General features: G+C 37.0%; 1 protein-coding gene across 3 annotated transcripts in view; it reads left to right on the top strand.

Annotated features, from left to right (window-relative positions):
• Window positions 1-24,734, top strand: part of LOC140141182 (uncharacterized) — a 574,562-nt gene that overhangs the window by 193,409 nt on the left and 356,419 nt on the right. For 2 of the 3 annotated variants that reach the window (XM_072162977.1, XM_072162975.1), the window contains exons 9-13: window positions 6,297-6,438; window positions 7,471-7,583; window positions 8,532-10,621; window positions 11,247-11,527; window positions 12,655-16,196. In XM_072162977.1, coding sequence (XP_072019078.1) covers window positions 6,297-6,438; window positions 7,471-7,583; window positions 8,532-10,621; window positions 11,247-11,459 — 2,558 coding nt within the window. In that variant the 3' untranslated portion in view covers window positions 11,460-11,527; window positions 12,655-16,196. Of the gene's footprint in view, window positions 1-6,296; window positions 6,439-7,470; window positions 7,584-8,531; window positions 10,622-11,246; window positions 11,528-12,654; window positions 16,197-24,734 lie in introns of those variants that run through there. The other variant, XM_072162976.1, reaches the window with a different exon arrangement.

The following is a 24,734-nucleotide window of genomic DNA, read 5'->3' as shown; positions in this document are numbered from 1 at the left end:
AGGGTTGGGCAAAAAGAGTAATACAAATCATTTTTAAAGCTTAAGGGAAGGGGTATGAACGTTTAGACAGTATTTATTGTGGGACATTAGAGCACATCAGACATATCGAATTGCATTCTGAATACGAAGAATGGCCTTCTGATATCAAATAATTTTGATTTTTTGAAACTCGCAATGTAATACACATTTTATGGCAAATCATTAAAAATTTATATTTTTGATATTTAACAGTACTTGAAGTAAACTGTATAAATCTGATGATTTATACTTCAGGGGGTACTACACCCCTGGCAAATTTTGTGCCTATTTTTTGCATTTTTCTAAAAATCATAACACATTGGTGACAAGTTAGATATTTATATTATAGGGGCAAGGACTACAGCTACTGTACTGAAAATTCAGCAACTCAAAGCAAGTAGTTATTGATTTATTGATCAAATATTGGTTTTCCCTCATTTTTGATTGTAACTCCACAACTGTTGTCTGTGCTGAAATAAAATTTCCAGTGTAGTAGTTGTAGTCGTTGCCCCTATAATATACATATCTTACTTGTCCCCAATGCGCTATAATTTTGGAGAAAACTGCAAAAATAGGCATAAAATTGGGTAGGGGTGTAGTACCACCTTAAAGTGTATGTAGGTGGGATGAAAAGCTGACGATCAATTGAAAATTTTGACCTTTCGTATTGAAGATATGGATTTTTTTCCCCAAAACACCAAAAAAAATAGGTTGTTTTGGGAAAAAAATCCATATCTTCAATATAAAAGGTCAAAATTTTCAATTGATCGTCGGCTTTTCCTCCCAGCTACATATACTTTAAGAATATATCATTAGATTTATAAAAAATTTGAGGACTGTTATGTATCAAAAATTTGAAAAATATCAAATTTTAATAATTTGTCATAAAATTTGTATTATATCGTGAATTTCAAAAATGAAAATTATTTGATATCAGAAAGACATGCTTCAGTATTCAGAATGCAATTCGATATGTCTGAGGTGCTCTCATGTCCCACAAAAAATACTGTCAAAACGCCATAAATGCTCATTCTAGATCCCTTAATAGGCATTAGGATTGCAAGTATTTATTAATTAATTAATTTATTCATTTAAGCTTTCTTTATACAGGGTTACAACATTCAAGGGCTTTCCAAGAAGAAGGCCCTGATTTTCAGATATATTAGTGGCAAAAATAAGTGCCCACTGGAGTGAGGTCGGTTTTGAATCTCGTACCTTTAGCATGTTTTGTAAACATTTTCATACCTGATAGCAATCTGGATATTTAGTAGTAACTTCCTTTAACTCTCTTCACGCGGGTGTCGACTGCAGACGACATGTTTCAAAAAAAAAATTTTAATTAAAAAATTTCAGAAATGTACATTTTCATGGCCATATTTGGAATCAGCATGAAAAATGCATTAAAATGAGTACAAACAAGCCTAGTATTGGTTCAGTAGTTCTTAAGATAGCTCTTGATATTTTGAGAAAATATTTCAAAACTTCAACTTTTTCCATTGAAGCGCATGGCTAGCATGCAGAGCATTAATAATCTTTTACTGTCTAGCTGTCATTGACTATTGAGGAATGACTTGACATATCTCTGCTCAGGCCCCTGCTCTAGGAATTACATAAAACAGAATAAATTATTTAATAAAATCAAACTTTACATACTCATAGTCACCAATGGCCACATGTGCCGAATTAAAATTCTTACACTAAATGTGGTCATTTGTTTTAAGACTTTTGATTATAACCTTACCGCACAATCTCGCTTAATCGCAACTTGTCCCAAGTCACCACCGTCTGACAGATTGTTATGTGTAAAATGTCGCAGAAACTTGTCAAAACCGGAGATAAAGATCACACTGGAAGGATTAGGTCTTATAAATGTTGCCGACAATTGATGAGTGATACACATGTTTCTGCGGCTTTAAGGTTATGCTGAACTAAGTCTGAAACTTATAGTCAGAGCTCTCAATCCCAGGGAGGGGGTTTCTTCCTGAAAATAAGGTGCACAGGTCTGTGTTTTTGGTGTGTATTTGCAGCAATTTTGGTATTACTATAATACTCCCCTCCCCCTGGTCCCCAAATAAGCTGGTAATTTATACATGTGTGATGTGTCTATGGCAAACATCCTGATTTTGTCATGTGACATTGTGTTTGTACCTTGTTGCCCCAGTGCTGCCCTCTCAATTGCAAAAGGCTGGTTACACCACAGGGTATCCCGCGTAGTTTGTAGCCCTCATGGACTTAGCGATCGCATAGCGTGAGCAACTGATTTTTGGAAATTTCTCTTTCAAACTATTATTATGACCACTGGTTATCAGGGCAAACTCTTTGAATCAAAAGTTTCTGCAGAATCCTTTCTCAAAGTTCCTTCACACTTTTTTGCTCATGTAGTGCATGATTAGCCTGTCTGTCTCCCAACTGATTTTCTGGACCCCTCCTGATGGGAAACAAATAGATTTGGAAGGCCACTTCAGTACCCTGCATGGGGTACCTGAAAAAAACCCAAAAATTACCAAAATTTCCACTTTCCCCTGAAATTCACTTTGCCCCCCTAATCCCCCCACTGGTACCCTGACACCATCAAGAGTGATATTGGCCTGTAGCCACCAGAGATCCAACCACTCATGAAAGATAGAAAAGTTCGATCTACGGACTGATTGACAATGATGATGACGATGATGATGAGTGTATAGAGGGTGTTTGAAAGTTAACCCTGCATGTATACTATAAATACAGAGTTCTGATTGGCTAATTGGAACTGCTTTCATGAAACATGCTGCGTAGCATCGCACAACCTAATTCTTTTCATACGAAAAAACATGGCACGTACATCAGCAAGTTCAAAGGGGCCTGGCTGAGAACTGTAGTATGAAACAGGGTACGTGCATTGCCAATTGATCAAACTGGACTGTATATAGCAGGGTTCGTAAGGGTCATGGAAAACCGGGAAAGTCATGGAATTTTACTTTTTCATTTTCCAGGCCTGGAAAGTCATGGAATTCCGAAAATCTCTTTAAAAAGTCATGGATTTTCAAAATTTGCTCCCCCAAAAAAGTTTCTCTGATTAATAATATATTTTGAACCAAAATGGTCATAAAATTAGCTTTTTCATTACCTTTTGGTAAATTATACTGCCCTCAATGGGCACCATCGCATTCTGTAAGTAGCGAATCTTAACAAATAGTACAATTGTATAAACAAGAAGAGTCTTTCAAAAAGACACAGTTCACGGATCAGGTGTACAGTAATTTGTTCTATAACTTTCCATTTTCATATCTAACCTACTCTGCACTGATCTTACAATAAATTAGTGATTTGAGGCATAATGACTCCTACATCCTGACTCTGGCTATATAACTCTCCATCCAGCAAGAAACTCATTATCACTATCATAGGCTTATTGAAATTCAATTAATATACCATGCAGATAATAACCTTGGCCCAATAATTATTTGGGATCCAATTAAGATAAGCAAACATTACTGGGTAGATAACAGGAATTAAGTTTTGTCACTTGGAAGGAATTGAGTAAATCGCCTGTATCAAAATAGCAGTGTATTTTTCATATAATGCAGTAATATGCTCAGCCTTATCACAAAATAAACAATAGCATTGACCTCACCCACCAATCAGTAAAGCCTATTATAATCATGTGATGGCTCAATCCAATAGTAAACATGCTTAGAAAAAGGCAAAAAAAATAGTCCTGGCTGCCATTGTCTCAATACAAGATAAGATGTGCTAAAAAGTCCTTGTCATGTGGGGCCGGATTAGATAAAGGGATACAAACCTGGGTATGAGGCATTAGGAATTATTTCATAGCCTCATAACCACAAGGTTGATGGGCTACAATAGTTATTCAAGACACAGTGTATGTAAGGGATAAACTGTGCATATGAGATATGGTTTCAAGTGGGGGAAATGTTCACTGCTGTGAACAAAAATTACAATTACAGTCATGGAAAAGTCATGGAATTTTTTTTTGCTCAGAAAGTGTAAGTACCCTGTATAACTCCTCAGTGTCACCCTATTTGCAAGCACATAATGTAGTCAGTGAATTTGTGTCAATGGATTTTGAGATTAACATCAACTTTAAGGTTGTAATCATGTATTATGTGGGAGGTGAACGCTTTGACAGGACTCAGATTTGATTTTACTTTGTTATCTTTGTTTTTGTTTTCATTATGGAATGATTTCATACTGGTGATAAGTCTTTCTGTGACAAATGAGGCTGTTGAGCAAGTCAAGGGGTTTTCCCTACAAATGTGTTGTCTCAGAACTGAGAAATAGGGTCTTTAGGTGACTTTACTGGGGGGGCAAGAGTTCTGACTGGGGGCATATCCGCTATGCCCCCCCCTGGTGCCACCACTGAATCTGCTGAAAGGGAAGCACCCAGCCTGTGATAATTTTGACATATTTACTGGTCATAGGATTAATTAAGTTAGAAGATGGGGCGGGGGGGGGAAGTAGTGGGCTTCACTCACCCAGGTGGAAAAAGTGGAGGAATAAGAAGAATAAAAAGGCTCCACTGCCACCCACCAGAGATAGAACCCAGGTCTTCCATATGACAGGTGCGAGGTTCCAACTCAACTCCAACTTTTGCAAGAGCACAACCTCCGTGGAGAATGAAGATGCTATACATTTACACTTACGTGCTCACATACTCATAACGCTTTCAAGATCTTGTTGTTTGTTTATTTATTTGCTTTTTGTTTTTTGGATTTTCTGGTTTAGTGCTCTGTAAGATGGCTTGACTGACCTTGAAGTTGAATGTTACATATTAAACTGATGACTTGTGTCTGTTGGGGCTTTGTATTCCACATTCCCCAATGACTTGTGATTTTGTATGGTGCTTTTTATTTTTCTTTAATATAGATTTATATGGATTTAGGATGGATTCATTTGATTTGATTATATAATATTATGATTTTTATATCATTTGGGAGTTATGGATAACTTATTTTTTACTTCCAAGAGGGGTGATTCCCTGGAGGAAGATTATTTAATAAGAATCAATGAGAGTTGAAGGAAACGATAGCGGATCCTCCCTCATAGAAGATATCTAATATACTTCCCTCAATGCATTTCTTTCGTTTCAATTTTCTGTACTGATTTGCTATCTAGTGCTTGCAACATGGGTTGATAGTGACAAAAAGTACCGCAATCAGGGATCCTGTGGTCCTTGAAAGTCCTTGAATTTGAAAACACCTTTTCAAGGCCTTGAAAGTCCTGGAAATTTGAACAAGGTCCTTGAAAATCCTTGAAAATTGGAATTGTACCTAAAGTATAATTTTGACAAAATTTGGGGAGTGGAAAGGAGCTGTCACTTTCATTAATATGTGCTGCATGGAGAGCCGCATCATGATTTTTGTGTTGTGGTAAGTCAGTGAAAATCATGTTTTTGGACCTTGAAAGTCCTTGAAAAGTCCTTTAATTTTAAAGGCTTCAAGGTGCAGGAACCCTGCTCAATGAACAGAGCACATCCAGATCTTGCAAAATACATTTTTTTCTTGACCCATGTTTAGCCAGTCAACATGAAAACAAAAGGAGCCTTTACACAAGTAATGGGCGTGTCATTTGCTATTTTAAATGAGGTGATGCATTATTTTGCAATGGATTCTAGGAAGGGTAAGATCTGCAATTGTGGCACCAGGGGGACATGGGGAACAAATGCCCTCCAATCTGAACTCTTTCCCTCCAGTTGCCCGCAGTAAAAATCCCAAAATGTGAAAATTACAGACTTTTTGTTGATTTTGCCACCTCCGAAATTCATATTTCCCCCAATGCCCCCTCCTATACATTTGAAGATGCATTGAATATTTATGTGATTTATATTTGTGTTTGTTTATGTAGATGTATTGTTTTGAGATGATGTATAACATTTGATTGCCAGAGGGCATGGGAGTTTTTTTTTTTAATTTGCTCACTAGTGAGAAAAAAAATATTGCCCCACTGAGGAGTAAAAAAAATTGCTTCCACCCAACTGTGTCTTATACATTAGAATTGAAAATTAAAAAAAATTGCCACTGTTGTGCACATGTGCAAGACGCTTCACCTTACTTGCCTCTCTCTACCCAGGGGCGAAAATGGGGAGATGTTATGAATATTGTCCATTGTTTGCCACCCAAAGGTATGAGCATGCTTTGGGCATTGTATGGCAGCTGACATAATTCTAATGACAGCGGAATAAATGTAGAGAGCTTTGATACATGTGAAAGGCGCTGTATAAATGTCAACATTTATTTTATTTATAAATAAAAAACTACTACTTTGTTTCGTTTTTACAGTGATACGAAAAGGTGAGACGGGCTTCATCTACTTCAGATTGATGACCAAAAAATGGAAGTGGTTATGGGTGCAGGCCAAAGGTCGCGTCCTCTACAAGAATGGCAAACCAGAGTATTTAGTGTCTACGCATCGACCAATGAGGTAAGGAGACAGTGTGTTTTATGGTGAACTTTTCCGTTAACATAGATTTGATCACAATGGGCCTGCTAACATTTCAACTTAATTAAGCAGACATTTTTGCCAAGTGCATGATAAGTCCGCAGTCATGTAACCTGTCCTACACCAAAACCTTATCATGTTATATCAATTTAATTGATACCGTCGTATACAGAATCTTGTTAGCTCCAATTTGATACCAAATTTGCTACCAAACACTCAAAAGTGACAAAGATTGATGCCAGTTTATGGCATTTGGTGCATTTTTAAAAGTTGCAAATCAACACTATGCATGCGGTCAAAATTGCTTTGCATGGTAATTTGGTCAAGCGTGCTTGCCCACGATGGGTCCCTGTCGACTATCCCAAGTGCGCGCTTTATTCAATTGTTAAGTTAAAACGCATGGATTGCTACAGTGCCTTACTGATGAATACTATTACTAGGGGACGATCGCTCTGCTATTCACCTCTACAGGTCCGCGTGGTCCGTTTTTAATTTGCAACTTTTGAAAATGCACTAAATTTCATATACTGGTATCAACCTCTCTGAATTTAGATTTTAGAGTGTTTGGTAGCAATTTTGGTATCAAATTGGAGCTAACAAGATTATGCACACGACCTTATCAATTAAATTGTCATAACAAGATCAGGTTTTTTTGTAGGACAGGTTACATGACTGCGGACTTTCTTTATTTGAGCAGTTTATTACTTGGTAAGAGTGACATTGTGTCACTTTTGAATTTGTACCTTCCAGCAGTGTTACATTAATTTTATAAGTTATTTCTGCATCATTTGCCATTACTGATATCTCAAATTCATGAAATTATCCTTTATGGTAAAATCCCGAAGAGTATCCGTTCTTAAGTAATTTGTGCTCTTGTTTTATAGTGATGAGGAACATGATCTTCATCCACGATGTTGTCCCTTTTTAAAGACAGTTCTTGTTTCTCTGGGAACATGATCTTCATCCATGGCATTATCTTTTTAAGGTCAGTTCTTGTTTCTCTTTATTTTATAGTGATGAGGAAGGCGATCAGCATTTAGCCAATCGTGCAGAGCCGTTCAAGTTTCCATTCAATGGTCAAGCTCAGCTGTATGATTGCAACCCACCATATCCACCTATCCCTAAAGGTAAGCAATGGGCTATTCCATCCATACACCCCCTGTGGAAGATTTTGGAAATATCTTCAACAGGGGGAGTATGTTTTTCAAATGGAATTGGTCAGAGTTAATCATTTTGAAACCCATACTCCCCTGTATTATGGCTTTACCTATATCTTCCACAACTGGAGTATTTCATATGGAAGTTACCCAATTGCCTATTCTATTCAAAACTCATACTCCCTCTGTGGAAAACTTAAGCTAAATCTTCCACAGGGGGAGTGTGGATTTTGAATAGAATAGCCCAATGAGATATTCTATTTGAAATCCATACACCCCCTGTGGCAGACTAAATCTTCCACACTCGGGTGTAGATTTCAAATGGAGTCACCCATTCAGGTAGCTACATTTGATATTCACACCCCCTGTGTAGGAAATTAAGGTCATGTCTTCCATGTATTTTTAGATTTATATGGTTGATGTATTTGAAATGTATTTATTTTCTTTCCCACTTATTATTGGTGTTTTTGTACAAATTTGTAAATATCATGTTAGTTTGTAAATATTCTGTATAAATCTTGTGAAAATCAATTCACTTGAGGGTCTGCTTGGAAAGCAGTGCTAATCTCTGAAACAGTTCAAATCCCTCAATAAACACTATAGACCACAATGGCCTAATCCCAATGGCATAGAATAACCTCAATCAAACAATCATAGTACAAAATTTGACTTCAAGTTGCAGAGTATGAGTTTTTGTACCCAAATTTCAATGAACGTACAAATGTATTGGAGTTAAAGAACTGTGCCCTGATACATGAGCATGTTGTGGATCCTAGTGAAAGATGTCTCAAATTAAAATCTTCTAAATTCAAATCTTGTTTGTTTATGAAATGCAAAGTATCCCACATATACCAGAACAATGAAGTTGCATCATATTAATATAAATTATCTCCCTCTTTCTCTCTCTTTGCATTGCAGAAGTTCTCAAAATGTTGGGAAGTGGTGGCCCTCCTCCAATGGGAGCCGGACCACCCGGAGGATTCCCAGGAGGTGGTCCACCCGGTGGATTTCCACCCGGACCACCACCCGATGGCTTCCCTCCTGGAGAGATGGGAGGCCCACCAAATGGTATGGGTAAATCACCATTCTCATCACTGGGACCTCCTCCCGGATTTGGCGGGCCGCCACCCGGGTTCCCATCAGGACCTATGCCTCCTGGTATGGGCATCCCACCAACTGGACCACCCGCTGGAAAAGGAGGAAGAAATTGCCGACCAAAACTTACCGCGAAACGTCAATTCAAATCGCCTCGTAAAGGTCCGGTGCCACCAAATGTCAAAGTCGGGCCAGGATTGGAAGGTTTCAAGTATCGGCCACCTTACACGAGAATGAACGATATGAAACCGCAAGAAATAAGAACTTTTACCAACGCTTTCCAGAATGTATCAGTTGAAGAGAGCATGACATCTGCTCCGCACGAAGAGCATTCACCACTTAATTCCCATCAACGGCAGGCTCCGCTGCCTTCCATCCAGACCATGTCATCGTGTGCTTCCCAGGTCACCACTAGCACGGCCAATAAAACCGACATTAACCATAGCATACCCAAAACGCAAGATACCCAGAGTTCACCACTCGATTACCCCATATCGACTACTACCAGCAGCAATAATGGCCATTTCGTAAGGAACGAGATCTTTCCCGATATTCAGATTAAGAAATCGCCAGCGTCTAGTAGAGGTAGCGAAAACAGTCCTTTGGATCTGTCGTTGTCGCACAGTGATCCTGGTTATTGTACAGACTATGCTAACATTGAAGGCTTTGAGAATAGACAAGATAACAATAGGGTGCAACCCAGTTCGATTGGAAGCAGTCGAAACAGTCATTTGTCGACCAGTAGTGAAAGCACAGACTTGAGTCTGCGCGCTTTCGATGGCGGGGAGATACCATGTTTCGATGATTCTATTAGTCCATTAACATTGGGCGATATGGAAGTCATACCAAAAGACATGAATTTGTCGGTTTTCGATTTTGTTTCGGAAAGCTCGATGGATATGAACAAATCACCTCCGAACAGTATTTCGATGACACCCCCTGAATTGAGTTCAGTCGATGGTGGTAATCAGCAGCTACAAGCTGCTGCCATGAACAGTGAGAGCGTCGCCGTAACATACGGGACCTCTTCGGGTTTTAACGAAGCCGCTATGTCGTGTGCTGACCAACCAGCATTGCAGGATTATAGCAACTCTATTCATGTTAAGAATTCACCACAGCATGGCAACTCACAGGGGGCTTCTTTGCCTGATTGTAGCTTTGTAAATACATCTCAGAATCTTCAGCAACAGCATCATCAACAGCAGCAGCTACATCGTCATCAGCAGCAGTCACACCTTCAACTCTCTCCCTCATCTTCATCCTCCATATCGCCCCAATCCACCAATGGAACGTTTCCAAATACAGCTAATTTTACATCTAAACAGACTGTTACCCAGCAGGAAAGAGCTGGGGTACCTAGAATGTCCATGGCACAACCCTCTTTTATGTCCCCCAACTATGAGAACCACAGGCCTCAAAATGGTTATCCGGAACCAACCACCACATTATTGTCTCAGGAACAATGTCAATTTACAAGCAACTCATTTGAAACTCCCAATTCTCAGCCTATCTTATCCAACGGACCTTATCACACAAACAGCTGCTTGCTACAAGGTACTCAGCAACAGCTAAATCAGCAACAGCAAGATCAGCTTGCTACTCAGATTCACAAACAGCAACTGATTGAAAAGTCTCTTAGGCAGAAGCTTCATCAGCAACAGCAGCAGGCTTTGTTGCTACAGCAACAGCAGCAGAAGCAACAGCAAGAACTCCAGGAACAGTTACAGCGACATCAACTCCATCAGCAGCGTTTGCAGCAGCAGCAACAACAACAGCAATTGCAAAGACAGCAGCAGCAGCTGCAGCTTCAGCAGCAGCAACAACAGCAAATGCAGCAGCAGCAGCATCTTCAACAGCAGAGGTTACAGCAGGAAAGATTGTTACAGCAGAAGCAACAGCAACAACTACTACAGGTAGGGAAGTGATTTATTGTCATGTTTTACATTTGGCATTTTTAGATGGCATCTGGGGAGGGGGAATTCAGCATTCATTTTGGTTTGGTGTACACAGCACTGGCTGTTCCATTTAAAATCTGCCATACCCTTGTGCAAAGGGAGTATGTGTTTCAAATGGAATTGGCCATTGTTAATTATTTTGAAACCCATACTCTTATATATGGCTTTACCTATATCTTCCACAACTGGAGTGAATAATTCAAATTGAATTTAGCCAGTTGTGTCTATTCTTTTTAAAACTCATACTCCCTCTGTGGAAGACTTTAGCTAAATCTTATATGGGGTGGGGTGGAGTGGCTTTCAAATTGTGTTTGAAAAGGACATGTGGTCTTAAGGGGGTACTACACCCCTGGCCAATTTTGTGCATAATTTTGCATTTTACTCAAAAATTATAGCGCATGATCTACTAGAAGTGGATCACAGTTACTGGGTGTCCACACCGCATCACTCCGAACTGATCTGTTTCCACTGAGCACATTAACCGGTAACACTCTTAACTAAATCGCATTACCCGCCAAACTTTCCCCAGTAGAAACACACAGTTTGTGTTCAGAAAAATTCATCTCTATTTTTTTCATTGCAGAGACAGCAACTCTTACAACAGCAACAGCAGCATCAGCAGCAACAACAGCAACAGCAACAACAGCAGCTGTTGAGTGAGAACTTCATGGGCAACTCTACGCCCCTATGGAATCATGATAGCTTTTCTACTGTACCAAACACGCAACAAGCCATGACCGAAAACGGACTTGGAAGTGAAACTTTTGAGATTTTGAAGGTGCTAGCACAGAACTAGAAATTGGCTATGGCCATATTGGTGGGTCAAATATGACCTCTGAACCTGTGACCTTTCAGACTGCAAGGGTGAGTCATCATGATGTTAAATGTGCTTCAGAATTTTTTGTTTTGTTTACCTAGCTTGGTCCGTAAGTAGTTCCAATAATTGGAACTCGCGGCTCTGACCGTGAGTTCCACGGAGCTATGTGTATGTGCCGCCGCGATTTAGTGTGCATTCATCACCATATTCATATGTACATAGTCGTGGAGTGGATTTTTCGCTGCTCATAAAAATCACTCAAAAATCAACTTTTTAAATATTTCTTTGGACAAAAGCTGATGTGTAGAATAAGTTCAGCAATCACATATGACATACATCAGTGACACAGGTTTCTAAAGTGAATATTTTACCAGATATACTAATGCAAACTTGCCAAATTAAAACCCTGGAGGCACCCTACAAACGTTCGAAATTTGTAGTTACTAAAACTAGTCCTTAAGAACACACGCTTGGATCCATGGAAAATCCATGATCCAGGTCTATCCAGTTTGCACAAGCCAGACTAGATTCATCTGTAAAAAGTACACTAGCCATTATAAGGAAGAAAAATAGCAAGAAACTGACAGAAGCAAAGAAGGCCACTCCCAACAATCAACATAACTATTGGGCTATTCCTTTTAAAATCCACACTACCCCTGTGGAAGATTTTGGAAATATCTTCCACAGGGGGCGTATGAATTTCATATGTAAGTAGCACATTAGGCAGTTCCATTTGAATTTCATACACCCTCTGAGAAAGATTAAACCTGAATCTTTCACAGAGGGAGGGTGAGTTTCAAATGGAGCTACCTAATGAGCTACTTCCATTTGAAATCCATACTCCCCCTGAGGATGATATTTTCAAAATCTTCCACAGGGGTAGTGTGGATTTTAAATGGAATAGCCATTATTTGCTCTTAGTCCTTGGGTCAAGAGATAAGAAACTGGAAATTCTTATCCTGTGCCCCGATACAAAGTACAGTAGTAGCGATACTATTAATTGCATTTTCGGAACTCTCAGAGATGGCACTCACTCTAAAGATGGCACTCACTAGAGTTCCGAAAGCTCAGCCTTCTGAAAAGGACTTCTCTAGGGAAAGATTAAATCTCACCTAGAGTACCAAGTAATTTTAAGTCGTATTAATTGTATTGTTTGTTTGTTTTTGTGCTCTAGATCTCCATGTCATCCACCTATCCTCAGAAACAACAGTTTAATCATCAGCAGCAACAGCAACAACAGCAATATATTGGACAGTCAGGAGGCTTCCCCTTATCAGCGGATTTCAACCCAGCCCTCAACCCTGGCTTACAGCAGCTACCGCAGCAGGTTGGACAACTTCCAAAAGCTGCTGTAACACAACTTGGGGTGTTATAACCCAAGGAATTTACCCACAATGCCTTGTTTTACCCAGAATGCCTTGTTTCAACTCTTGTCACCTTAATCAACGGGCAGAAACGTTATTGAACACATGTAATGTGAATTTCTCACCTTGGTGAATACCAGATTGCAGGCTAGGTTAGGGTTAGGTCATATTTGTGTTTAACTACCTGTCGATCTAATATTGCCTCTGATTGGTCAATTACATGATATCATTACTTTAATTACCAATCAGACTGGAGCTTTGCAAATAATTCACCTCAATGTTTTTGCGTGATGAGATTATTCTAACAATGTTAACGATTGGTCCAATTGATAATGAAAACTTCTATTTGACCAATCGGCAGGTAGTTCTCATGGGGTTAACTTTTATGAAGAATTATACTTGTTATAAAAGTGAGACAAATTGGCCTTGAAATTGAACTTGATAAGAAGCAAACATGCATCCATTTTGTTGTTTTTGACATGGAAAAAAAATATAAAAAAGTGTCACTAGAACTATGATTGATGACTGAATTAAATAGACTTGTTTGCGTCTGACGTCAGGGCAAAGGCGCGGCACGATTGGTTGCTGACCTGCGCAGTACGGCATTTTTGGTCTGGTTGACAGGACGTCATATGCAAACTAGTTTTAATTTGGTCTTCAATTATAACCATGTCTAGATAAGTTTTCACTATTTAACCTCATACCTATGGCATAAGTTCATTATACATTGTATTATACTGAAATATATTGAAATACTCATAAGACAGGAGATGAGCATACTGTTAGGCTTTGTAGGTATCGTTGTATAACCATTTTTGATAATGCAGTATTAATATGAATGTTTTTGTTTCTGTTTCAAGTTGTATTTGTTCCATATTGTCGTGTGGTAAAACCATAAATATATTACTCTTCTGTTTCCTCCTAAAATGGGCTATCCCAGTCGAAATCCACACACCCCCTATGGAAGACATGATCTTAGTCTCGCCACACAAAATCCTGGCTACGGGCCTGACTGCCCTCAACCACAACTGTGACCCTTTACATTGTAATTGCAGACAAGCATCACTAATTTGTGGAGAAAAATGATACCATTGTTGGTATAAAATACAGCATTTTATTGTTTTAAACATGTGAAAGACTTAATTCATGTCAGTGCACTAGCATGACAAACTCTGTACAAAAGTTATTGTTCACAATGGGTGACAAAGTAATATGTACCATATAAATTGCATGCATAGGGCTATTCCAGTTGAAATCCATACACCCCCTATGGAAGACATGACCTTATTGTCCCACAATGAGAGTGTGAATTTCAAATGAGGTTATTAACTATCTTCACGCTTGTGTCGACTGCAGACGACAAATTTTAAATATTTCTTAAAAAGTCAAAAATTTCAGAAATGTGAATTTTCATGACCATATTTGGAATCAGCATGAAACATGCATTAAAATGAGTACAAACAAGCCTAGTATTGGTTCAGTGGTTCTTGAGATAGCTCTTGATATTTTGAGAAAATATCTCGAATGGGTTACTCCGAATGAACTCTACACCCCCTGTGTAGGAGAGGTCATGTCTTTCATAGGTGTTTGGGTTTCAATTGGGATAGCCCATAACTTGAATGTGTTGTTGTTGTTGTTATTGTTGTTGTTGTTGTTGATAATGATATTTTGTATATTGGAGTAAAATAGCTGTTGATAACAGTGAACTACTAGAAACTGGAATATTAAAGTTGAAATATGCTGCACCTGAAACGTTTTAAGTATTTTCAAAATTTCGAGAAATTTTGAAAAAAAATTAGTTTGATAAGATTTTACAACCGATAATTATTAGAAACTTAAATACCTTGATATTGTTGTATTTTTTGTATATTATATAAATAATGATTGTAGAAAGTTGATGGAACTTCACAGAAGTATCATGTTTGTTGTGTGTAGTATATAGTGAAGAAAAATATTCAAAAACTTATCTGATTTGTTTTTGAAGTGGATAGTATAGATGCATCAGTTCACAATGTTGATGGTTATAAATCATATTTGATCATTTTTATTGCTAAAATGATATGTTCTTTCCTGAAGTTTGTCTGGCTTATCATTGGCAAAAGTACCAACTTGATGCTTGTGTAAATTCACATAAGCATGCATCAGTCATGCAACTACATGTAGTTAAGTTGACATTTTTTCCCGCCAATTATAAGCCGAACAAACTTTAGGAAATAACATTGTAAAAGTTGTGAATGGTGTGTGTATCAAATTATTGTCCACTTTTAAAAACATAACGTAGGTGCTAATTTAACCCCTGAGCACTACCTGCCGATCTAACATTGCCTCTGATTGGTCAATTACCTGATTTTTTCACTTTAATCACCAATCAGAATGGAGCTTTGCAAATAATTCACCCCAATGTTGCTGATTGGGCCAATTGATAATGAACTTTTTTTTTGGCCAATCGGCAGGTAGTTCTCATGGGGATAATACTGTAACAGTGGAAATATTTACGTGATTAATTTGTTGCACTTTGCTCATTTTGAACGGTTTCATTTGTTTCTAATTTTGCGATTCTATACTTCCTTACATTTGGCTATTCTAGTTGAAATCCACACTACCCCTGTGGAAGATTTTGGAAATATCTTCCATAGGGGGAGTATGTGTTTCAAATGTAATTGGTTAAAGCTAATCATTTTGAAACCCATACTCCCCCTGTATTATGGCTTTACCTATATCTTCCACAACTGGTGTGAGTATTACAAATGGTAGTTACTCAATTGTCTATTCTATTCAAAATTGATACTCCCTCTGTGGCAGACTTTAGCTAAATCTTCCACAGGGGTAGTGTGGATTTTAAATGGAATAGCACATTGACCTTGAATGTATAAATGTAGCATGAAAATGTCCATTTTTACAGTAAATCAGTCGGTTATTCTGAATCTGGAGGCTGTATATATTATGCAGGGTTTTATGAAAACCACCGATATGGCCAATTCCAGTTGAAATCCATACACCCCCTATGGAAGTCATGACCTTAATATCCCACACAGGGAGTGTAGATTTCAAATGGGGTTACCTGAATAGGCGACTCCATTTGAAATCTACACCCCCTGTGTGGGAGATTAAGGTCATGTCTTCTATAGGGGGAATACAAAATTTCAACTGGAATTGCCTAATGTCAATGATTTCCAAATGAATTTTTTGGTTTTATTTTATATTATCTATTATTATCTATTTCTATTTTATGTAGTATTTTACGTAGTGGCCGTTCTTTTTATATCTGTTGTGTTTGATCAGTATTTCTGAGACAGAGTTGGGGACATGGGATTTGCATACTTTGGAGAAGCACTGCTACCTGGTAATGACATTGGGTAGCATGATTGGGCCATTTTCTAAACGGTTTTAATGCTATATTTGGGCAGCATCCCATGGTTTTTAGATTGATTTGTTCAGATCGATTGAATGAGCGATTGGGTGGTTGGTACTGGTAGATCTATTGATCAACAAATTGATCCATTGATCGATTACTGATTGATTGGCTATTTATTGATTGGTATGTTATTTATTGATTGGTATGTTATTTATTGATTGGTATGTTATTGATTGATTATTGATTGATCGGTTGATGATTGATTGATGACTGATCACAGTATCAATTTATCTTAATTTATTGATTGATCTTGATTGAATTGCTTGATCATGCTTTGTGGCTGGTCTATTTGGCGATGAAAAAAAATCAGTTTTAAGGGTGGTGGAGGCTAAAATGATCCTAAAATATCATTGAATGCTTGAAAATTGGGGAAAATTTGATGATTTTTTTGGCAAACATATTTTGAAAATATTCTGAACTTTTTCAAAGATTTTCATGTAATCAAACAATTTTGGCCCCAAAATGGCTGATTTTACATGATTTTAGCAAAAAGTACACAAAAAAAGAAATTCTGAGTAGCTTTATACTGTAAGAATGGAGATTTTTACCAAGCATTAATTTTATAGCATTTTCCAGAGTCTGGGCATTTTCACTCTATGTTAGTGTTTGATTGATAATGCATCAAAGCATTATGTATGTGGTTGTATCTAACCCTAACAGAATGAATTTAAAAATTAGCAAAAATCAGTGAAAATTTTGCATTGTGGAAAATTAATCGTACAAAATGTTTCCACTGTTACAGTAATCATAACCTTTATGACTAAAAGCATTAAGATTCAAATTTTGTGCTTTTTATTTTCCCTAAACATTATTCATTATTCATTATACAGCATGCATTTTTGTGATATTTTGTGTGAGTAAGTATTGTTATCTTGTACATAAAAACAATCTGTAAATTTTACATCGCTAAGTATTATATAAAAAAAGTATATAACCAGTAAGAAAAGCTATAATTAATGCTAATATTTTGTATATTTCTTAAGAATCATGTTGTTATATAAAATGTAACATATTCTACTATTACTCAGCTTAATTATATACAAACAAACCACCTTGCTTTTACTTTTCTTTTTTTTTTATCATCTCTTGTTTTCCACCGCTGAAATATTTTGCTTCCAGATCGCAGTACTTTAAGAGTGGAAATTTTCGCGCAATTAATATTCACGCTTGGCTAGTTTGAACTATATCACTAATTTTTAAATTTTAAATTCCAAGCTTCCTTATTGGCTTATACACAAAAGGAATGTAATCGTGTGTTGTTATTTTCGCGGTTGTTGTCTGAGACACCAAAAAAAATGCGAAAATAAATGTAGCGTGAAAATTTCCACTTTTATAAGTACATTGTCGTAGTATAGATTAAATGTTTATTCAATCTCAATCTCAATGTGGTTTCGTCGGTAACGGTGAGCTGCTGCAACACATCTAAACCAACGTTAAATTATCAACTACAACTTTTATTCATTATTGTACATTTGTGGAGGACACTGACATTTTTCTAGTTTGATTGGTTATAAAGAGGACTTTTTCATGCATTGAGCCAATGGTAAGAATTATCTGTAGGGCTGAAGGCAATAAGCATAAAATTGCTACAAGATCTAAAAGCTCTATTTTGATTGGTTATTGAGATTATTATATTGTGTAATTAACCAATCAGGGGCTCTGATAAGTCAAGTGTTTGACACACATAGAATTGAATGGATAAATGGGCTGTTCCATTTGAAATCTATCACACCCCTGTGGATGATTTAAGAAAAGTCTTCCACAGAGGGAGTTTGTTTATCAAATGGAATTAAATTAATGAATCTTTATTTCCATACTAAAAAATCCCAACAAAAATACATTGAAATCACACATCAAAATGTCAAATAATACAAAGACAATGGGCTATTCCATTTGACATCCACACTACCCCTGTGGAAGATTTAGCTGAAGTCTTCCACAGAGGGAGTATGAGTTTTGAATAGAATAGACAATTGAGTAACTTCCATTTGAAATACTCACTCCAATTGTGGAAAATATAGGTAAAGCCACATACGGGGGAGTATGGGTTTCAAAATGATTAACCCTGACCAATTACATTTGTAAAACATACTCCCGCTGTGGAAGATATTTCCATAATCTTTCACGGGTAGTGTGGATTTAGCCCAATTATGGAGGAGATGATTGAAAGGCCAATAAGCCCATCATTGTTCATCCCCTTACAAGGGCTAGGGCTAATTATTTTCAAACCTATACACCCCTGTGTAGGGCTTCACCTTATATCTTCCACAACTGAAGTGAGTATTCCAAGTGGAAGTTACCCAATTGCTGTGGAAGAATTTAGCTAAATCTTGCACATGGGGAGTGTGGGTTTCAAAGGGAATAGACCATACCCTGTTTGGTGACAAAAAAGCTTAAAGCCATATTATAACATTTCCATAAGAAATAGAAGTGTATTTTTTTGGTATAAAATGTTAGTTTTCACCATCAGATATGTCCTCTTTTAATTTGGGCCCAAACAGACGAGGCAATACATGTACCTACCGTGTTATGCACCCCTTGTACGTGTTCGACTAATATTTCCATCATAATAATAAACCCTCTTATTAAGAGGGTTTATTCATAATCTCGGGATTTTGACAAAACTACAACACCTCAAGTCTTGATTTTGGCAGGGTATGTTAGTTTACTAAAGTACATAACAATTGTGTAAAAAACAGAATTTTGAAAAATATTGAGGGCGTCGTCTTCAGCAAATGTTATAATATAGCGTTAAGAATTTTCATGAAAATGTAAATCTGAGAGGGTATCTATAAAGGAATTTAAATATCTCACTTACAGTTTTACTAGGTCAAATTATTTACTGTCTATTTTGACAGAAAAAATAGTATTACAACAGACTTATTCATGTGTGTCATCTAAACCAATTTCTTTTGACTCTCCACTTTTATTTTATACCATAAAATAAGTTTCATCCCGCCTTTCTTTGATTTATTTGAATTTTGTGCGATACCGTGAGTTCAGTTTTATCTACTGATTCTTATTAAGTTATAGGGATCAAATTGTTGACAAATTTGTGACTAAGCTTGTCAGATTTGTAACAAAGTTGTAACAAATTTGGTCAAAGTTGTAACAAATTTGGTCAAAGTTGTAACAAATTTGGTCAAAGTTGTAACAAATTTGGTCAAAGTTGTAACAAATTTGGTCAAAGTTGTAACAAATTTGGTCAAAGTTGTAACAAATTTGGTCAAAGTTGTAACAAATTTGGTCAAAGTTGTAACAAATTTGGTCAAAGTTGTAACAAATTTGGTCAACGTTGTAACAAACCTTTGTCAAACTTGTCATAAATCTTATCAAATTTGTCATGTTTTTGGAAAGAATAAAATGATTGTATTTTAGGGAAAATAATGTAATGCTTAGTTTTTAGTGCAGAACGTACCAAAAGAGAAGACCCCTCAAAAGAATATGTTGAATTTTTGCAACCTGTTTTGTTTAACCCCCTGAGCACTGCCTGCCGATCTAACATTGCCTCTGATTGGTCAATTATGTGATATCTTCATTTTAATCACCAATCAGAATGGAGTTTTGCAAATAATTCACCCCAATTTTTTTGCGTGGTGAAATTATTCTAACAATGTTGCTGATTGGTCCAATTGATAATGAAAACTCCTTTTTGACCAATAGGCAGGTAGTACTCATGGGATTAATGGTTGTAGGTCCTGGCTAACACAGATAATTTTTGTGGTTTTACCTACTTGTATATTAGGTAATAGTCCACAGCAGCATTACCTAAAATAAAAGTTTTAAAATTGTAAGAATTCAGCACATTTGACGGGTCCCCTTTTTTTAACGTTCTATATAGGCCTATATATATGTAAATTTATAGATATATATTGCGATCATGCTGTTTAAATGTAAACTGAAATTTTTTATCGTCAGTATTGTTGTTATATGGTTGGATATATACCAATCAAAAACCCTTGGGACCGAGTCCAGAATATTATTAAGAAAAACAGATTAAGAGATTATTATTGTATTATTATTGCTTTTTATGAAGTGGTCAATGTCTCGGATATTTCACTCTCTACTGTAGTTGGTGTTTGAACTAAGGAGTTGTCGGCATAATGCCTGCTCACTGCCAGAAGTGGGTAAGAGTGATAGCTGCCCTGTGAACATTTGGTAATTTACACACAGTATATTGTGCTCATACATATGGATGGCAGCTACACATGGCAGCTATTACACTTCTGGCACTTTGATAAATGTTGAATCCAGCAGACACCTGTAGGATGTACTGGTTATTGGGCTGTTCCAGTTGATATCCCTACACCCTCTATGGAAGACATGACCTTTATCTTCCACACAGGGAGTGTGAATTTCAAATGGAGTTACCTGAATGGGTGACTCCGTTTGAAATCTACACCCCCTGTGTGGGAGATTAAGGTTTTGTCTTTCATAGGGGGTGGATTGATTCCAACTGAAATAGCCCATTATGATAGTAATATCAAACTTTTTAATTATTGCTACTATTGGTCATAAGAGCTAACACAATTTCTCAATCACAAATTGGTGAAACAAATCAATTTTGCAGTCTTACTATTCATCTGTTTATTTTAAGAGGATGGTCTGATCTACAACCTCTACCCCTCATCACTTTAGCCTTCGGTGTTGATGCATTGCTTCAGAAGCACAAAAAACAAGCACTGCAATTCTTGGCGCATGCATTTGCAGGGAGAATGTTGTTTTGATAGCGGAACTGTCACAAACTTTACTGACAGTAACACAGTAAAGTTGATCCCTGCAGGCTATCTTGAAAATATGGATTGTTCAGAATGAATTTGTAAGGTTACTAACACATCATGTCACTGACAAATCAACTTTTATACCAAATCTAAAAACATTTTTTTTAATGTGTGTGACCCAATGGATCACTTCCTCCCCTCACATTACACCATCAAAATGCAGATTTTGATAACAGGTGAAAGCTTATATTTTAGGCCTGTAATATGTCTTGTATAAGATGGTATTAACAAACACGGCAGTTTAGTGGTTACTGCCCCAGTTGTTTGATGGCTAACACCATGGAAGCCGCATACTGTTCTATTGGCCACCGTGATCCAAACCGCTGGAGCAATATAACTTGCGACTTGGAATAATCATATTGAAATGATGTGAGGTTAGAAGGCACTGTGTTATAATCAGACTACTCCCTTTTAAAGGAGTATGTTGTGATCCTAGCATCTTCTTTTTTCAGTAGATATCCACAAAAAAAGGTTATTCCCAAAAATTTCAGTTGATTCCGATTTTGCATTTGTGAGTTACGCATGATTATGTGTATTACACTGCTCCATAGACAATGTGTTGTAATTTCGTTCTGGTGTACCAGAACGTAATTCAAATTTCACAATATTTTTGCTAAATGAATTAATCGGCAAGAAATTTTTTGTGCATAAACATTATGTAGCCAGTGGTTTCCAGTGGTATAAAAATCTCAACTTTTTTTGAGAAAAGTGGGGGGATGAGGCTGTGGATCGCGAAATGCCCTTTTAATATATCTAACTTGTATAGTTTTACAAGAGCGTTCAAAGGCAAGTTGGTAATGTTTTGTAACATCCCAGGTAATGACCTAACACATTCAAAGGTCATGGTATGGGTGTATACATTTATTGAGGTCATTGAACTGTGCCCAACAGATGAGTATGTTTAAAGGTTGAAGACTTTAACAGCAAATACCAAATAGAGTCACTTAGGGGATCGGATAGCAACAGTTGCACAGTATTTTTTGTGAGACCTAAAGAGCACATCAGACACACCAAATTAGAATTTTTGCGGAAAAAGTGAATATCTTCAATATAAAAGGTCAAAATGTTCAAGTGATGGAAAGCTTTTCCTCCTAGCTACATAAACTTTAAGTACATATTATTGAATTTATGAAGTAAACCTTCAGGACTGTTAAATGTCAAAAATATCAATTTGTAAAATTATTTTGATATTCAGAATGCAATTTGGTGTGTCTAATATGCTCCCGGGTTCACAAAAAAAATACTGTGCAAACGTTACTATCCGATCCCTTAACACAAAGAAACTATTGAGTGGCAAATGACTACTTTATGATTATAAAATTTCTTCTTTGTTACAATAACTTCCCACCCTTTGCCTTTTTTTTTGCTTTATAAATGCTCTGCATGAATGTGTGTACTTAAATGCAAGTCTCTACGATTTGCAGCTATACTTTATTGTATCTTTTGATTTTTATGTATATTAAAGATCTTTGTGCCCGACATTGGCAAAAAAGAAATACTGTGAGGTTTGCTTATTTTGTAGTATAATTGGATTTAAACTTTGCACCACACAACATGAATGAATAAACCAGTGAACCCCAGGATTTGAACCTGGGACCTTTGGTTTACCAGTCCAATGCTCTACCAACATGAGGCAGCAGGGAAAAAGCAGACATTTTTTAATATACAGTAAGCCAAAAAATTAAGGTACCAGTTATGTTTACCCCTGTATATCCTAAACAAAGACAGGTATGTCATAATTGGAACAAGCAGTCAATAGCTGCATCTTTTAGCTCAAATTTAATACCTCATTCATTGAAATTGTTCAAGAAATAAAGACACAACATCAAAAAACCCAACGAAGATGGCAATTTAAAAGTTGCAGTTTGCTCCATTGCAAGCCCTATTGATTTGTACACAAGGCGTTCTAGAACTAATGGCGTACTTCCATTGATCAACATTTTAAACTAGCGCTGTGATTTCATTGATTAGAACACAAAATTGCAACTTTAAATTTCGTTTCTTCCTTAGGTTTTAGATCACCGTTTCTTTAATTCTCGACCAAATTCAAAAAATAAGGTATTAAATCAGAGCTAAAAGTATATTTGTCTTTGTTTAGAACATGAAGGGGTGAACATAACTGGTACCTTAATTCTTTGGCTTACTGTACTATGGCCGTGAGCCCGGGCTGTGAGAGCACCAGCAGCATGATAGTGATACTGTTTGACCCTCTTGATTCAAAGGTTCATATGGTCAAACATTTAGTGTACCCAATTAGACTTGACCTTGTATGTAAAAAAGAATCAATATGATGGGAACATGGTGAAAATATCAAGAGGGTCATGTGGGTCAAAATGACTCTCTTGATTTTTTTGCCATATTCCCATCATATAGGCCTAGATTCTTTTTACATACAAGTTCAAGTTAAAAAGGGCACACTAAATGTTTGACCATATGACCTTTGACCTCAGTGTAATTTTGTTCATGCTCCCTGATATGGAGCCAAGCTTAATCCCAATAGGGCAAAGTTTCGAATTTAGCTGCTGAATGACCTTGATTTCATTTTTTAGGTATATCCTTCATTATGAAGGAACATATATGCAAATATAATATATGACAAGGACAAACTATTTTTTACATGTTCCCCTCATATGAAGGATTCCACCCACCAAGTTTAAGCCCAATTGGGCAAAGTTTAAATTTATCCCCTAAATCAACTTTGACATTGGATGACCTCGAATTCATTTTGTCAATCCACCCACCAAGTTTAAGCCCAATAAGACATTGAAATTTAGAATGTACTATTCACCTTTGTTTCATAACCATTAACCCTATCCCAACTAGGACTCACTAAAGCTCACTATTAAAACCACTCTGCGTGCATGGATTCCACGGGACTTGATGACGTTAGTTGCGGTCACCGACAGTCATATATACCCAGGGAATTGTTGGCCGGGCCAACGTCACCTGTGTAGCTACATGCTGGGGATCTTCTGCGTGGCATGCGAGGGGTCCGAGGTTCGAATCCCGGGGGTGCCAAGTGACTTTCTTCTTAATCTTCTCTCCTTTCTCGTTCCTTCTTTCCCTTCCGATAGCACAAAAACCACGGGTAGGGTTAGGGTATAGGACATATTTTGTTTTTGCTATAGCCCCCGAATGAAATGTATTTGATTATGTTTGTACTCACTCGGGTAGCATTGTGTGTGAATTTTACATCCGAACCAAATGCTATTCTTTTTTATGGTAATTTTAGTGTCTAAAATGGCCCAAAATGAGGGTTTTTCAATTGCTGTCCATTTCGAAACATCACCCCCATAGACTTTACATGTAAAATAAAAAGCCTCATAAAAATTAAATAGCACTTAGTTCGGATGTAAAATTCACACAAAATGCTTTTTGAGTGATTACAAAGATAATAAAATACTTTTCATTCGGGGGCTATGTGGAATTTTTTTTATTGTATTGATGACATATTTCACAATAAAATGTCCATCTGAAACAAAGGTGTATTAATAAGAACACCGTGGTCTTTATGAAATGGCACTCTATAAATGCCTTGTAAGTTGTATAATGTACAGGGTGTCCCCCCCAAAAAAAAGAGGCCACTCATTGCGCCCTCTTTTTCTCCTATTTCAGAAAAGTTGATCAAGTATATGTTGGTATGTAAAGAAGCCTTTATCCGTTAGCTTTAATAAACAGAAACAATCGGCTCATA

The sequence above is a fragment of the Amphiura filiformis genome, chromosome 19 (genome assembly GCF_039555335.1).
Source record: "Amphiura filiformis chromosome 19, Afil_fr2py, whole genome shotgun sequence".
NCBI lineage: Eukaryota > Metazoa > Echinodermata > Ophiuroidea > Amphilepidida > Amphiuridae > Amphiura > Amphiura filiformis.
Note: the sequence above shows the minus strand (reverse complement) of the source record. Positions and strands in the feature narration are given on the sequence as shown.